We start from the raw sequence: 16,354 nt of genomic DNA, 5'->3' as shown, positions 1-16,354 counted from the left end.
CTGGTACCACCCTGGGATTGTATTCCCAATAATTGTTCACACATGGTGTGCTTCTCTTTCGCATCCGAACTCTTTTTTCTTCTGTCGTTGAGCATATAGAGGAAAAGACGCGACTGCGCATGCCCGCTCTCAGTTATATAGTAGCACCACTGTACGTGCGAATTCAAGACTTCATCACTACATTCGAATTCTTTGTGTACGATGCCATGATTGTTATGATTCGCTGATCTTCGGCATAGATCTGTTGTGCGATGTACCACCATCCTTCTACAAGCATAGACTGACTGAAACCTTCGCCACATACGTTGCGATGTTGAGCTCCACATTCATACACAATTTTCCAGCTGGATACATGCTGTGGAGAGCCTAGACCGCGTCTCTCAACATATCTTGCATGGCAACGCGCGTTTCCATGATTTCCTGGCAACCTCCTCGGAGACTTCAAGACGGAACGTCATTTCCGTTGCTGGAGGGTGATCATGCTTAGCGAGGCTTCGTCGAAGCGATGTCCGAGGACGTGGCTGGGCGGTGTGGCAGCCTGACCCCCAAGGCTGGCAGACGGGTCGCCGGCACACAGAGGGGTTTGGTTGTTGGATCGCCGCATGGGAGCTGGTCTGCGTGAAACGCTGGGCGTTGTTTTTCTCCGAGCGATGAACTGCTGCGTCGTTGTTTTCGAGGTCGGATGCGCTATGCCGTAGTAGGTCTAGAACGAATTACGCCCCCATCGCAGGAGGTGCCGAGTTTTGTTCTCTACACCGTTGAACAGAAGCTCGACGTGACAGAATGCTCTTGCTCAGGCTTCTTGGTTTATCTTTAGCTACGCTGTTGTCGGTTGGCTGCCATATGTTCAGGTTGTTAGTTGATCTGGCCCGGAAAGAGGAAACGTCGAAGAAACATTACTGGGGTGATGACAAGACACCAGCAAGAAATAGTAGAAGAAGTCAGCACATGAATGTTTCTCATGAGAAACGGAATAATGAGGAATATGGAGCCATGATCTCAAGTGCTCTCGCGCTTGAATAGCCAAGGAATAGATCTGCAGCTAAGCGCCCAAGTCGCGCTTCTTGGACCATTCCAACGAGGGCAGCGCTTCACGCCCACAAACATGCGATGTTATTTGTGAAAGAAGCCATGGCGATGTTGGCATTTAACTGTGCCTCCTTCAGGTGTCGATGAATGCGTTCGTAGTTGCATTGATAGCCCTTCGAGAATACGATGGTTTTGAGTATATATACATACCTGAAGCTATGCATCTAAGGACATCCCTTTTCTTCCGTCAAGCCATCCATTGTCTTTGTTATTTCTTTCTCACATAATGTCTGTCGATCTTGATCCAAAGTATATCTACCGAGGGGTATGGAGGAATGTGGATCGTGGAGCAATCATGGGCAAGACTCTCACGACCGATTCACAGACTGGTGCATTACTAGTCGCCATTCTAGCTGTACTGATAACCCTTGGTGAGCTACCCAACACCTGATTCAAACATTATACTAACAGGATCAGGTACTGCCCATCTCTGGCATCTTGTCTCCTTTGTTGTGTACCAGATACGAGCAGATGGACGTCCCAGGGACGGTATGTTCCGGCAACAACAAGCTCTGTTGCGTACTCTCCCATCGCCAAGTACGATCATGGCCGATACAGTCAAACTATGGTGGGCCTGGAGACGACACACGAAAAACCCCTTTCTGCGGAACCTCGTCCTGTTCTCACTGGCCTTGCTGACCACTGCCGGAACGATCTCCGCCAGTATCTTTTCGTCGTTCATTGTGGATAGCTCAGACTTGGTCGTTCTTGTTGACTCGCCATTCTGTGGAGCTCCGTTGACCGACCGCCTGGCAGGTGGTGCTGGCTATATGAACGCCGTCTTGTCGGCAGGCATCAAACTAGGTCCGCAATGTCAGAAAGTGTTTGATAATGTCAACAACACCATGCCCAAAGCATGCGGTGCGTTTTACAAACACGCTATTGGAATGGAGGGCAACACAACCTTCGGGCCTTGTCCATTTGCGAAGGATATGTGCACACCTGAAGCCCCAGAAGAGGCCGTCCACATGGATTCGCGTCTTTTGGATGCCAACAAAGATTTTGGCATGAACTTGCCAGCCGACAGTCGGGTCCAATTTCGAAGGAGGAGTACCTGTTCGGTCTTGTCTCTCAAGGGGCGTACGAAAATCCATAATGTCTCGGATCACTTCATGGAGTTTGGTAGGACAGAGCTCATGCCCGGTGAACAAGCAATCTCCATGAACTATGGTGCGGTTGGCGAGAGAAACTTCACTACCATGACCAGTCTTTTGAGAACAAACGTAACATTCACTTTTGATCAAGGGTCTGCACTCCTCACACGAACCCCTCCTGGTATTCTATGTTCATTACTAACCACTCTCTAGCGGTCTAAGGTACTTTGCAAACTCGGGTCTTCCGGTCCCTAACGAGATCGATCTCATTCCGGAGTTGCGGAGGAACGACGGCGACACTATATTGAAAACGATTGGGCTAAACGGACTAAGATATGTTTTTCCAGTCGACGATCCGCTGTTCTCAGCACACAAACCCTACACTGGTATCCTCGCTCTCTCAGACACTGGAGAGGTTCGAAATATCACCACCTACTCACACGACGATCCTCTGAAGGCGATTGGTTGTCTACAGCAGGTAACCAGATGATTCCCAACATTGTACAATTACAGTAAATGCTAACCAAGCCAGTACCAATTCTGCCACGCCCGTCCATCTAAAAAAGACTTCTGTACCGACCTGATCCCTCTGCCGGCAAACGCCACCGCAGGGGACTTTCCCTACGCAAACAAACTCCAGCAGACGGTCATCCAGCTCTTCCTCAACACGAGCTACTACTTCGATTCCTCCAACCCCACAAACGACTTCGCAGTCCGAAGCATGGCTCTCCCACCCTCCAAGTCCATAGTTCCTTACGTCGACGACGGAATGTGGTATTTACAGCTGCTCGGCTGGGAGAGAAGCATATGGGCCACGATCCAGATAGCCGTAATGGACTGGGCCATCGGGCCAAACGTGCGCGAGGGCCATACTGGGAACTGGACGCGTCCGTCGACAGCAGCCGAGAAGCAGCTATGCAAGATGCAGAGGATGAGGGTTTCGGGCCACGTCGTGTGAGTTTGTTTCTTCCCTATTCCCACAATATCGCAGCAGCACTGACTGATGCTTCTGCAGTAACATCAACGTCTTTGCGCTCGCCTTCATCATCGCTTTCTCCTCCCTAATCACCATAGTCGATATCATGATCCTGAAATTTCTCGTCTACCTCAGCCGCTTCCGACGTGCACTCGCTCCGCGCATCGATCGGTGGATCCAAGACGGCATATGGCAACTGCAGCGACGGGCCTACGAAGGCGAGGGGTATCGCAACTGGGTTAATCTGGAAGAAGAGATACCACTCACGAAGCAGGAGCAGAAGTTGAAGGATCTGCCCATTCTGTGGTTGCCGGGTAAGAGCCCTGAGGTTGGGCTTGGGGCGGCGTTTGCGTCGACGGATTCGCTGGCTTCTCAACACACGCTACCGATGGTTCGGGTGCGGGATGAGGAGTCTACTGGGACTGCGAAAAAGCGTGGGGTGGGGTGGTTGAGGTTCTTTCGACGCTGAGTTGCTGGGTTTGAGAGTAGGGATTTGAGACATGATTGTAGGACCCGGGAAAAAGTTCAAGGGAGATATTGACTGTGCTTGGATGATTGAAAAGTGTGTACCCACGAACTCATCAGTAACCTAGCTCTGATCTATCTCTATCTGACCAGTCCCATAGCACAAACAAGGAGATGGAATACAGTCGTCGAAGCTCGCTCCAGAGCATCCACACGACGAATAAGATTCACCAGGAAAGACTTTCTGAGCACAGTACGACCTGATAGATATGTCTAAGGAAGATCTATGCTCCGAAACACCAACTAATGTCCCCGAAGATGATAGTGTCCAGGGAGATCAACTAGCTGGAGTATCGAAACGAAGATGGATGGCAGTAGATAGGATAGCGAAGATGGTGGTAAATTGAGGATGTGAAAGTAGCCGATATAGAAAGACGGCAGACCACCAGCTGTAAATCCTGTAATGCTCTCCATATACCTGTTCTTCTTCTTCATGCTCATAACGCCTTCGCTTTGTCAGACTCCATCGATATAACATGGCACCCATGAACACCGCGATGAACCACACGAGCAAGCAAACACGTAAACTCATACACCACTCAGCCTCAAGCCTCACAACGTCAAATCCTACGACTTATGCACAGCACACCCCCAACACCGTCGATCCACACGCTCCTGCTCGACTTCACGGCCTCCATACGCATCGCCCACCGCGTCCCGAGACTCAACATCCAGCGCCGCCATCGGGCCACCACACACAACGATCGAGTTGCGCGGTCCAGCAAGGGTGTTGCCTTCGAACACCATGCTCGACCTGTCTGGCAGCGTCTCGCTCTTGGGCCGCTTGTTCTCCGCGGCACGAGAAGTCGTGTTATTCTGCGTCATGTCTGCGTTGCCGGTTTCCGCACCTGCCGTTGCGGTGGGCCCGGTGGGTGGCGTGCTTTGATCCATGGGCAAGAGCCGGTGGTAGTATACTAGCCAGGCGAGGATGCCGAGCAGGCTGATGGCGCAGAAGGTGCTGATGAGGATTATTGCGATGATGCCGAGGCGGTCGCTGCTGAACTCTTTGAGGCGGGGTCTGTATGTGCTGTTGGGCGGGGGTGCGTCGAGGGGGGTGGCGGCGCGGGCGATGAGGGCGATCAGTGTGGTTGCAGGGGGAAGTGTTGTTGTGGTTGTTGCGTGGGCAGTCTTGCCGTGTGCGAGGTGAGGGAGGCTGAATGCGAGCATCACGGAAGTGGCGCGCCGGTACATGGTTAGATGAGGCCGCGGTGCAGAGAGATGATGATGAGAGAGACGAGGAATGAACGCGTAGATGAAGAGGAGCAACTGCGATGTTAACAGTGCGGAGTGGGGAGCGATGAAAGTGAGGGAAGGCGCGAGGTGTGCTCACAGCAAAAACACCGAATCTGGCAGCGACGAAAAGGGAACATGTCTCACTCCCTTGGGTATCTCATATGCTGTCCAACCAAGCCCAGATAGTCTCTCTTCATGCATGCATGCAGCCTGTCCAACTGCACGCAACCTTCTGCACAGTGCCACCTCGCGACACTGTCTCCTGCCCTTCCTATGCCCTTTTTTTGCACACTCCATGCACTCCTCTTCTACCACACAGCTTCACCACATAACTCGCTGACCCGTCACTTAGATAGCCCCCTCACTTCGCCTTGTTCTTGGCGGCCTCGGCCTCTCTCCGCGTCGCATCCTCGAGCAGTGCAGTATCTACGGCGCCAGAGGGCAGGTGAACGTATCGAACGACGGAGCCTCGGATGAACATGTCCTTTGTCGAGCACTGCATCGCCTGTTAGCCCTCCCACTCGCTTCCCAAGCCTGTGCATGCCCGTGACGCACCAAATGCGGCCATCGCATCTCATCCACCGCCTCGGCATTGTCCAGCTTGATATTCAGGTACTGGTCCACGCTCTTCAACGTCCCGCGGATCTGCACTTCGTTCTTGAGTTCGACGGTGATTTCGTGCTCAACGAGCGTTTTGAAGAAGCTGTGCAGTCGTGTGAGAGAGAAGCCAGTAGAAGAGGGCGGAAGACGGACCTGAAGAATAGCATGGTGGCAGTGCGGTGTGGGGAGTTCGCGGCGTTGTTTTGGAGCTGCGATGCGTCCCGGTGCAAGTAAATGACGGAGGAGTTGAGGCGGGCTTGGCGTGTGGGGTTCGCGCTTGCCGCAGATCCACCGAGCGTTCAGCCTCACCACCGCACCGCCACATGCACTGCATACACACGTCTTGTGATGGTGATATCTGGTTGCTACATGTGTTCTATATGTCGTTCTGAGCCCAAACACCCTTCACCATGTGCTATTCGTCTGTCCTAGCCTGCAACCCCCTAAACACCAAGTCTGGCCATCCAGTCCATCTGTCAGTCTTATATACACACACCATTACTTCCTCGCCCAACCGGTCAAGCACCTCCATCCTGACCCTTCACGGGCACCCTCCTCAAGAACCTGCACAACACCTTCCAGCAGCTTCTCCTCCTCCTTGCCCATCTCCAACTGCAACCTCAACAGCCACCTCTCCCAGGCCCAGCTGCCAACAATCCCCGTCAACATCGCCGCATCCAAAGTCGTACCGACAACTGGTGCGTCCTCCACGTTGATATCACCAGCTTCCGTGACCGACCGTTCTTGTTGCTTGGCTCCGGCGCCGACATTGAGCTCATCGCGCCAGTTGGCTGCCGTCTTGCCCATAGGAAGCATCATCCACATGCGCTGCACGTCTTTGAAGCCTGCCTTTTGGACGCGGGGAAGGAAGCTCTTGGTGGGCTGGGCGTCGTAGCCACGGGTCTTGAGGTTGAAGCCAAACTCGACACCCATGGCTTGCGCGTTGCGGCCGGCGTGAATGACATCTGCGTCCATCAAGGAGTACTCGAAGATGCCGCCGGGCTTCAAGCAACGGTAGCATTCTTTGAGGCAGAGGTCGTACTCGTCCACTGAGCGGTCGAGGGGCTTGATGGTCTTCAGCAGCTCGTAGAGTGTGCGCGCGGAGATGACGTCGAAGTGAGCGTTGGGGAAAGGCAAGGTCCACAGGTTAGGAACGATCATGGGCTTGTGGTTGTCAGGACCCGTGACGTTGGGGGATGGGTTGTTGCCAGCCGTGTAGACAGTCGTAACGCTAGCGTAGGGGTAGTCGTATGCGACGTTCCAAGCCCAGTCGTTGGTCAGTACGCCTCCCACATCCAGAACGCGTGGGGCGCTGGCTCGAGTAATGCACCGCACAGCGGGCTTACTGAGCAGCTTTCCACCATTGAGCTGCTTTTGCGCCTGAAGCACCCAGTGAACCGGGAGCATCTGGTCAAGAGCCTGGCGCTCCCTCTGCGCGCGTGCAATCCTCTCCTTCAGCACTGTCGGGTCGTTCATGTAGAAATCGGACACAGGGCGCGGTGGCGCTGGGCGGTCTGGTTCATTCAGTTCGAACTTGCCGAGGAGTTGGTCGCGGTGAGCCACGGCGTTGCAGCGTCGCTGAACGTGCATTGCTTCGGCGCGCGTCTGGCGGTGGATGAACGTGTCTTTTGTCTGGCACTGAGAACGCAGGTACTCGAGGCCCTGGACGTACGTTGTGATCTGCTTCGGCTCCTCGTCTGTCTGGGTGGCCTTTGCAGGCTCCTCCGCAAAAGTGACCGATTTCTTGACCACAGGCTTGTCGACCGAGCTGCCGCGGCTGTGGGTTCCGCTGGAAAGGCTCGGGGAGCTCATGTCGTTCATCTCACGGAGAGCACATTGCAGGTCATCCTGTTCGGTCAACCAGTTGCCAGTGCGCTCGAGGTTGACAGTGGACAACTTCTGGATCTCTGCGTTGTAGTTCTCGCTGTACTGGAAGATGGTCTTGCTCGGGTTGATCTCCTTGACTTCGATAGTCTCATCCGTAGGGCTGAGGATGACGGGCCGAGATGTGGGCAAAGACTCCTCGAATCCGTCCAGAGTTGAGCCTCCCAGGGTCGGTGCATGAACTGGCAGAAGTGTAAGGCGTGGTGCGGGCGCAGCGATGGTGTTGCGTCGGCTCTCCCAGGGTAGTTGGTAGAACCTCTCGGCAGTCGAAGTGTTGGGGACGGGCTCTTCACGCTTTGGCATGCTCCATGTGTGGCGTGCAGTCGTCTGGAGTGAAGAGAAGAAGCCTCCTGGAGAAGGCACAGACAGGTTAGACAGGGGCGTGCTGCCCGAGGATCCGTGTCCATACATCGTCGAGGGAATGCTCAGGCCTAGGTTTGGGCGCGACACTTGCTGCATTTCTCCTGTCACTTCGATCGTGCGGGTGTTTTGTCGGTCGTCTTGCTCGCTTGATGACGATTGACCCAGATGCTGGAGCGTTTCCAAAGCCTGCAGATCAAGCTGCACAGGTGCCCACGAGTCCACGCTCGAAAACGAGTTGCGCCTCTGATGCATATCAGGAGTTGCTGGGCAGCTCAGTCTGTCCATCTCTTCCGAAGTCAAGCTCCCGTCCAGAGAAGGCGCGGCGGATTGTCCTGGCAAGTACATGTTGTGCTTGCCGATCATCTCCAACACGCAACGAGACGGGGTCAGTAGCTGGGAAGGCGTTTGCGGCACCGCCGAGGTGGCGCTCTTCAGCTTTTCGATTGATGGCCAGAACGACGGGGAAGGAATGTCGATTGAAGGGAAACGTCTTCGGCTAGAGGTCGCGATCTTCTTGACCGATGCTGACGCGCGAAGAGGAACTTCGGTTTCATCATCGGTGACATCGTACATCGAGTCGAAGTCGCTATCGGCACGGCTCATCCGGTTCGGTGGAGGGTAGGTAGCTGAGTGGACTGGGTAGCGAGGCGAGGGCTGTGGTGTAGTGTTTGTCATGTTGAATACGTGTGCTCTGGGTGTGGGGAAGTCTTCCCCGATGCTTCCAGGAGAGTCGGGGCCAGACTGGGATGTCGAATCTGTCGAGTATCTTGTTGTGAAATAGTAATGGGGAATGGTGGAGTCGTCGTCGAAGGACTCAAGGGCCTGTCTTTGTTCCAGCAAAGACAATGTATATTGGGAATCGTCCAGCGTTCCAGAAGCGGAAGGGTGGTATACTGCTGGTTGAAGCATGTTTGACATGATGATATGGAATTACGGACAAGTAGGAAAGAAGACACGAAAAAGATATTAGTTTGGGTGACGACCCGAATTTCGCTGATCAACAGCCTACTAGTAAGGATATCAGTCTTCGGTCAACGAAGAGAGACGACGCAACGAAGGGAAGCTCAAAGGGAAATTAGAAGTGAATGGCGAGTAACAGCAGATTGCGGCGTGGGCGCAGATGGCAAAAGGATATATCACGCGTAGACGCCTTGTCGTGGATTTGTCGGCAGGCTAGTAGCACAGTGGCACCCAGGACTGCACCGCCAGTTGTCAAAGCGTGCGCCTAGGCAGAGAAACAATAGCGGCCGACATGACGACCGCCTTTTGAACGTCGTGGTTGGCCCACCGAGGCAGGTGGAGAGTAGGCGCTGTTCGTTTTGGGCTTTAGGCGAAGTGAGCTGCGTGGGACGATTGGGGTTCATCGTGTAAGCGCCGGGCTGCTCTATTCTCAGCGCCTGCGCCCAGCAGCGCTGGCCAATGGTCGCGTGGAACGTAGTTGTACCGCATACTCGCCCACTATAGTCTAGAAGACGGCTGCTCACCCCCAGCGTATCGTGCAGGCAGACTGGCCGTGTTTTGATGCTCTCGAGTCCGATCAAGGGGCAGCGGTTAACCACCACCCACATAAGTATTAATCACCACCCACATAAGATAGATCCGGGATAGCGTTATGCACCTATAACACAGTCGTCCTATATTATAATCTCTAGTTTATATAGTAACTTATACTAAAGCTAAAGCTTAAGTAATTAATTAGTAATATAAAACTTAGTAGTAAATATTACTATTATATACTATTATTACTATTATTACTATTATTACGTATAATTAAAAATTAAAGTATAATAATTTAAATTAGCCCTTATATAGAAGTAATTTACTAGCGTAACTATACTACCTTATTAGTACTAAAAACCTAAAGCTATTATTATCTAGCTTTACTAGATAATTTATTATATTATAATTTATAGTATATAGGCTTTAAACTTATAATAAAGGTAGCTAATTTAATAAGTAAGCTAGGTATTATATAAAGGTTATTCTTACTAGTAGAGGAGCTTAGTATTATAGCTTCTCTAGTTACTACTATTACTACCTATATACTACTACTTATAGTAGCTATATATACTAAGGAGCCTATTACATATATAAGCTAGGCTATAAGGGCTATAAAGTAAACATTTATATTATATAATAAGTAGTAGGTATTACTAGTACTAATAAGAGTAGTAAGATTATATATAGTACACCTAATTAAGTACTAAATTATATAAAGTTTATACTTATTAGAGTACTAAACTATATATAGTTTATACTTATTAGAGGTATTAAGTACCTATAGTAAGCTATTTAAGTACTTAATTAGTAAGCTTATAAAGAGTATACACTATTAATTTAGGGCTTTAATAAGTATAGTACTAGTAGCTAGAGTAGTAATTAAGGTAGTAGTTAAGGTAGTAATTAGGGCAGCAATTAGGGTAGTAATTAGGGTAGTAATTAAGGTAGGCTTAGGCACGTCGGCAAAAGAGGAGTTTAACAGGCAGTGCCAGGCAGGGCCTTCCTGGCGTCGGCCCGCTAAATTTTCCACCGTTGAGCTCCTTTACGAGACTAAAGGCTGCCTACCAGTCTCCCACCGCTCCTGACGGTCCCCTACCGCTCCCGACGCTCCCGACCCTTGGCAGCCACTAGTACTACGATAGTCAGCTGACAGGAAAGACAGGGGTAGCAGGGAGGCGCCTAACTCGTAATGAAAAGCCAGCCTAGATCTCGGCCGGTACGCCCGGCAAATCGAAACTCCTCTTTTGCCGACGCAGTAATAGTAAGTATTAGCGTATAATATTAGCTGCGTTAATAAAGTAAGTATAGGCCTTATAGGCTATAAGGCAGCTATTACGTATAAATAGCTAATATAAGTAGCTAAAACTGCCTAATTTACTAGTAAAATAATAATACTTTTATAGAGTACTAGCTTAACTATTATATAAGCTAGTAGTATTACTAATAGTATTACTATAGTATTATTATTATTAAGGCACTTAAATAAGCTAGGCTTATAATAATTACCTTATTACCTACTACTAGTAATATAGTAATATAGCTTATAAGGTTACTATTATTATATAACGCATAGCTCTAATATATATAAAGCTAGTTTAATTATAAAAGCTTATAAGTAATTAACCTACTAATATATATTAAAATTATTAAGTTTTAGAGCTCTAGATATAAGCTTAAGCTCCTTTATTTAATACTAATAAGGTAAACCTTTAGAGCGTATATAGATACCTATATAAGCTATTATAAAGTAGCTAGAGTTACCTTATAATATATAAAGCTTACCTTTAGTATACTTAAGCTTCTATACTATAAGTATAAGTATATAGTATAAGATAACTTTAATAATACTAGTAAAAGCTAGGTCTTAATAATTACTTTAAATAGTATAATTTACTTACTTATTAAGTATTTAATTATACTTAACGTACTTATTATAGAATAACTTTAGGTAGTAAAATAGCTAAAGTATATTAGCTTTTAAGCTATTAAGCTAGTCTTTAATAATATAGTAGGTACCTTTAGCTTTTAAAGTTATAGATAGCCTAAAGTTAACTAACTTATTAATCTATACGTTAATAAGCTTATTCTTATAGTAGCTAAACTAGTAGTAATTAAGATATATATAAGTATAAAAAGATAGTATTTTAATAGCTTTAAAGTTTATATTAAACTTAACTAAAGTCTTAGAGCCTAGTACTATATAGTACGTATTAGTAAACTATATTATAGACTTAGTATTAACCTAAAGAATTTTATTATATTACTGCCTAAACTTAGTTATTAGTACTAATTAAATATAGCTTAGGACGTCCTTATTTATATACTACTAATATATAATAATTTTAGGTAAATTAAATATATAATTAAGCACGTTTATATATACTCTATTATTATTAGTAATAAATAGTTAAATTATAATACCTTCTACTATAAGAAGTTTTTAGAGTTGTATAATAACTTAAGTAAATATAGCTTTATCCTTATATAATATAAGCGTAACGCTAAAGTAGATTATATAGTTATTTATATTAAAGCCTACTAAATTAAGTAGTAGAAGGCTGTAATAATTTATTTTAAATATATAATTAAGAAGAAGTGCGTTAGGTAATATTTTAAATTACGTAAGGTATATAAGCAATATAAGAAGTAAAAATTTAATATAGTTATTAATAGATTTTAATATTCTATAAAGTTTAAAGTTTATTAGCTAAGAAACTTTAACTCTAATTAAGGTAGTGCTAAGCTTAAATAGTAAAGCGCTAAACTAATAACTAATATACTAGAGAATTTTTAGTAGACTAGTATAAGCCTTTTAAAAATTAAGTAAGTTTAGAGCTTAATATAAGACTTAGTTATAGTAGTAACGTAGTATAGTAAAGATAGAATAATAGTATTTAATATATAATAAGATAAATTACTAAGAGACCTATATTCCTTTATAAAGTACTTTTATCTATATATATAAGCTAAGAGGCTAGAGCTAGTATAATAGTACGTAAACTACTTATTACTCTATACTTACCTAATAATATCCTCTTTCTTAAATATAATTATTCTAATCTAGTAGACTATATCTTCTATTACCTATATTTAGTAACGTTAAGCGTATTATAGGCGTATTAAGGTAACTATTTAGGTAGATTACTAGATTAAGCTAATTTAGCTTAATTAAGATACTTCTAAAGTATATTATAACTAAAATCTTAGTTTAGAGTAAAAGAAATAAGTACCTATTTTTACTTCTTTTACTATTTACCTACCTAAGAGGTAGCCTAAGCTTTAAGGGCCCTACCTAAGTATATAATAAAGGCTCTTCTCTAGTTCTTTATACTTTACCTTCTTTCTACCTCTAATTTTTAGAAGTTTCTAAGCTCTAAGTATATTTTTAGTAGGAAAGTAAAGAGTATTAATTAGCTCTAATTAGTACTAATTAGCAGAATTTAGGTCTAATAGGCTTAGTAAGTATTAAATATTAGCTAACTATCTTAGTAGAACTCTCTTAATAACTACCTAACCTACTCTACTTCTAATATAATTAAGATAGTTACTTTAATAAAAGCTTAGCGCCTTAAGGATTATAAGAATACTAGTTACTATACTAAGGTCTTTTATATATACTACCTAGACCTTTTAGCTAATAGTAACTTTACTATAGATAATTTAATTTACTTCTTTAGTACTAATATTAATTTATAAAGTAAGTTCTATAATAGTAACTATTAAGGTATATAGTACTATTATTATACTTAACTTAGCTAGGACTGTTTTAGAGTATATTTATTAGCTTTAATTAGTATAAGTTATAGCTAATTAACTTTTCTAGCCCTTTAATACCTACTATAAGTATTTTATTAAGCTTAAAAAGTAACTTACTTACTACTTATCTAGTAAGAATATAGTTATAAAAGCTATAAAAAAAGGTAAGCCTATATAGTATAATTATGTCCTATATATATCCTCTCTTTATATTATAATTAAGGTAAAAGTTATTAATACTACTAATAAAATTATTAGCTTAATCTATAAGTAAGTAGTTAGAATTAGTAGTAATTAACTCTAATAGTATCTAATTATTTATAATAGTAAGTACTCTCTTTATTATAAGTTTTTTATAGTCTATATAGGTATAACTAAGATTAATAAGTCTACTAAGTCTAGTATTTATATTAAGGGTTATAATTAGTCTAAAGCTAGCTTCTAAAAGAAGGCTATAGCTAAAAAGTAGGCTCTTAAAGCCTCTAATAATAAAAACCTAGATCTTACTTCTTATAAGAAGGTAAGTAGCTACTTATAGGCCTTATTAGTATAAATTAGTACTAACTATCTAGAATTAGTTTAGTATATATAGTTCTAGTAAGACTTTAGCTAAAGTAGCTACTAAAGAAGAGAAAAAGGCTACTATAGCTACTATTACTTTTAAAACTACTAAGGTAGATCTTATTACTACTAATAAGTGCTCTATATCTACTAAGAGGGCTGCTAAGACCTATAAGAAGAATAAGAATAAGAATAAGTATACCTAGGTACTAATTAGTATAAATTAGCTTAGATTAGTAGTAGTAGGGCTAAGATATAGCTATATATATATTCTTAGTATTATATACTAAGAAGGTTACTTCCTAGCCTTATATAAGCTTTATAAATAATAATTATAGTTAACTTATACTAATTTATTCTAATTTCTTACCTATATTCTAATATTATATAGTAACTTAAAGTATTTTAATTAACTTAGTAATTTTTTATATTTACTTCTAGAGTTATTTTCTTAAACTCTTTTCTAAGAATTCTAACTACTAGGTATAGCACTATTAAACCTTATAAAAATTCTACTAAGTAGGTAAAAATAGGAAAAAGTAGCTATATAGTTATTTTTTTATAGTTTTATTCTTCTTCTTTTAAGAAGTTTATCTTAAAATTATACTTATAATAGCCTATTTTTCTTTTTAATATATTTTAGGACTGCTTTAACCCTATTCTAAAATATTATAAGCGTTTTTTTACTTAGATTTATTTTAGGTTTTTAAGAGTTCTTATCTTCTAGGTAGTTATTTTACTTTACTAGATATTTTTATATACCTATACTATTTTATCTCCTATTAACTACTTTCTTTATATTATAGATATTATCTTCTATTTTATAGAGCGTATTTATAAGTAGAAGTTTATTATATAAAATTATTTCTCTTCTTATATAAGGTTTTAATAGAGACGCGTAGTATACTAAATAGATATTATTTACCCTTAGAAGATTAACTTTAAATATAGTAAGGCTAATTTAGCCTATAATCTTTCTAGGTCTTAATATCTTCTAATTAAGCTTTTTCTTTAGTCTAGTAGACTTTATATACTAATTAGATATAAAAACTTTATTCTCTACTTTAAATTTATAGTAGAGTCTTTTCTTATTAGTATATTTCTTTTAGTATTTATTTAAAACTAGAATTTTCCTTTTATACTTTACTTATAGTACTATTACTCTTACTACTAATCTATTTCTTAGGAGGGCTTTACCTTCTTTAAGGAGTTAATTAGGCTAATTAGGAGCTCTTAGGTATACTCTATAGTAGGCTTAGAATAAAGTAACTCTAATTATTATATATATACTATTATTATAGGTAAATTCTATAATTAGGATTTATAGTACCTAATTATTTTATTCTAGATAATAGAAGTACTAAAGGTACTACTTTAGTATTTAGTTCTACCTTTCTATCTAACTATCTATTTATAGGTAATAAGTAGAGGTTAAGATTCTCTTAGAGTTTAGGTAGTAGTTAAATATATCTTATAACTTTAAATTTATTAGAGGACCTTAGTTAGAAATTATAGTCTTAGGTACTTTATAAAGTTAGATAATTTCTCTTACTTATATATAGGCTAGGTTTACTCTAGTCTAATTTACTCTTACTAGAATATAGTAGAATATCTTAGTAAGTCTATATATAACTACTAGAATTAAGTTATATACCTACCCTAGATATTTACTAGTAGGTAGTTCTGTAATAAAGTCTATTATTATATCTTTCTATAGTCTTAAGAGTAGTTTTAGTAGTTAAAAAAGCCTATATAGTTAGTATTTTAGTATAACTAACCTTCTATAGTAGTTATAGTCTATATAGTAGTCTACTATATCTTTTAATATATTTATCTACTAGTACTTATACTAAAGCTTCTTTAGTATCTTCTTCTAGCTAAAATAGCCTACTATTAAATTATTATAATATTCTTTTAGTACTAATAACTTTAATTCTAGTATTATAAGAATTATAACCTTTTCTAGTTCTAATTTTAGCTCTTATATACTAATTTAGGCTACTTTAGTATCTAAATTATTAGATAAGTTAGAAAATTCTAAATTTAAACCTTTTAGATTAGATTCTATTAATTAGGGCTTTAGTCTAGGCCTACTATCCTATCTTACTAACTTATTTATATATTAGAGTTCTTAATAGTTTTTTCTAATATATTAGCTTTATATAGTAATAGAGTAGATTAATAAAGGTTTATTAATTTCTACTCTAGTTAATAAGTTCCTTATTAGATCTATAAAGGCTTTATTATATTTCTAGTCTAGATCTTAGGTTACTACTAGATAGTTTAGCCTTCTTAATAGTCTATTAGCTAGGTTTATTACTTTTAGTTAATATTTAATAATAAAGTTATATTCTATTAGCTTTTAGTAGGAGTAAACCTATCTTTAGTTTAAAACCTTTATATCTATAAACTATTTAAGGTTATAGTAGTCTATTAAGAGTTTAAAGGATATACTTTATAGGTAATACCTCTAGTAGTTTAAACTTACTACTATTACTAGTAGTTTCTTATTATAAGTATTATATTTAAACTTAGTTTAGTTTAATTTTTTTAAGAAAAAGTCTACTAGTTTTTAAACTAAGTTACTCTTTTTTTAGGTAAATAACTAGCTTAGTATCCTAGATACTACTCTACTAGATATATTAACCTTTATATATATAGGTTAGTCTTACTTAAAGTAGGTTAGGATTAGTACCTTTAGAAAGGTATTCTTAAGCTCTTAAAAGGCTCTTTAATAATTATCTTTAATATCTAGGCCTTAACTCTTTTTTTT

At 41.5% G+C, this 16,354-nt stretch overlaps 3 protein-coding genes across 3 annotated transcripts; 1 reads left to right on the top strand and 2 right to left on the bottom strand.

The window, feature by feature from the left end:
* Positions 1–1,315: 1,315 nt before the first annotated feature.
* P153DRAFT_382375 (uncharacterized protein) lies at positions 1,316–3,628 on the top strand (the record flags this gene model as incomplete). Its single annotated transcript, XM_033670143.1, has 5 exons — positions 1,316–1,460; positions 1,507–2,335; positions 2,397–2,661; positions 2,716–3,137; positions 3,199–3,628. The coding sequence occupies 5 exons, from the start codon at positions 1,316–1,318 to the stop codon at positions 3,626–3,628; spliced, it is 2,091 nt and encodes a 696-aa protein (XP_033527137.1).
* A 311-nt stretch (positions 3,629–3,939) lies between these two features.
* Positions 3,940–5,076, bottom strand: P153DRAFT_172774 (uncharacterized protein). The gene has a single exon (XM_033662308.1). The coding sequence runs from the start codon at positions 4,873–4,875 to the stop codon at positions 4,252–4,254; it is 624 nt and encodes a 207-aa protein (XP_033527136.1). The 5' UTR covers positions 4,876–5,076; the 3' UTR covers positions 3,940–4,251.
* On the bottom strand, positions 4,978–8,682 carry P153DRAFT_414544 (uncharacterized protein; the record flags this gene model as incomplete). The annotated part of the gene is made up of 3 exons (XM_033672129.1): positions 4,978–5,413; positions 5,473–5,845; positions 6,056–8,682. 3 exons carry the CDS (start codon positions 8,680–8,682, stop codon positions 5,279–5,281), a joined length of 3,135 nt encoding a protein of 1,044 aa, XP_033527135.1. The 3' UTR covers positions 4,978–5,278.
* Between the last annotated feature and the right edge of the window lie 7,672 nt (positions 8,683–16,354).

This window comes from Dothidotthia symphoricarpi (genome assembly GCF_010015815.1).
Source record: "Dothidotthia symphoricarpi CBS 119687 unplaced genomic scaffold P153scaffold_4, whole genome shotgun sequence".
Taxonomy (NCBI): domain Eukaryota; kingdom Fungi; phylum Ascomycota; class Dothideomycetes; order Pleosporales; family Dothidotthiaceae; genus Dothidotthia; species Dothidotthia symphoricarpi.
Note: the sequence above shows the minus strand (reverse complement) of the source record. Positions and strands in the feature narration are given on the sequence as shown.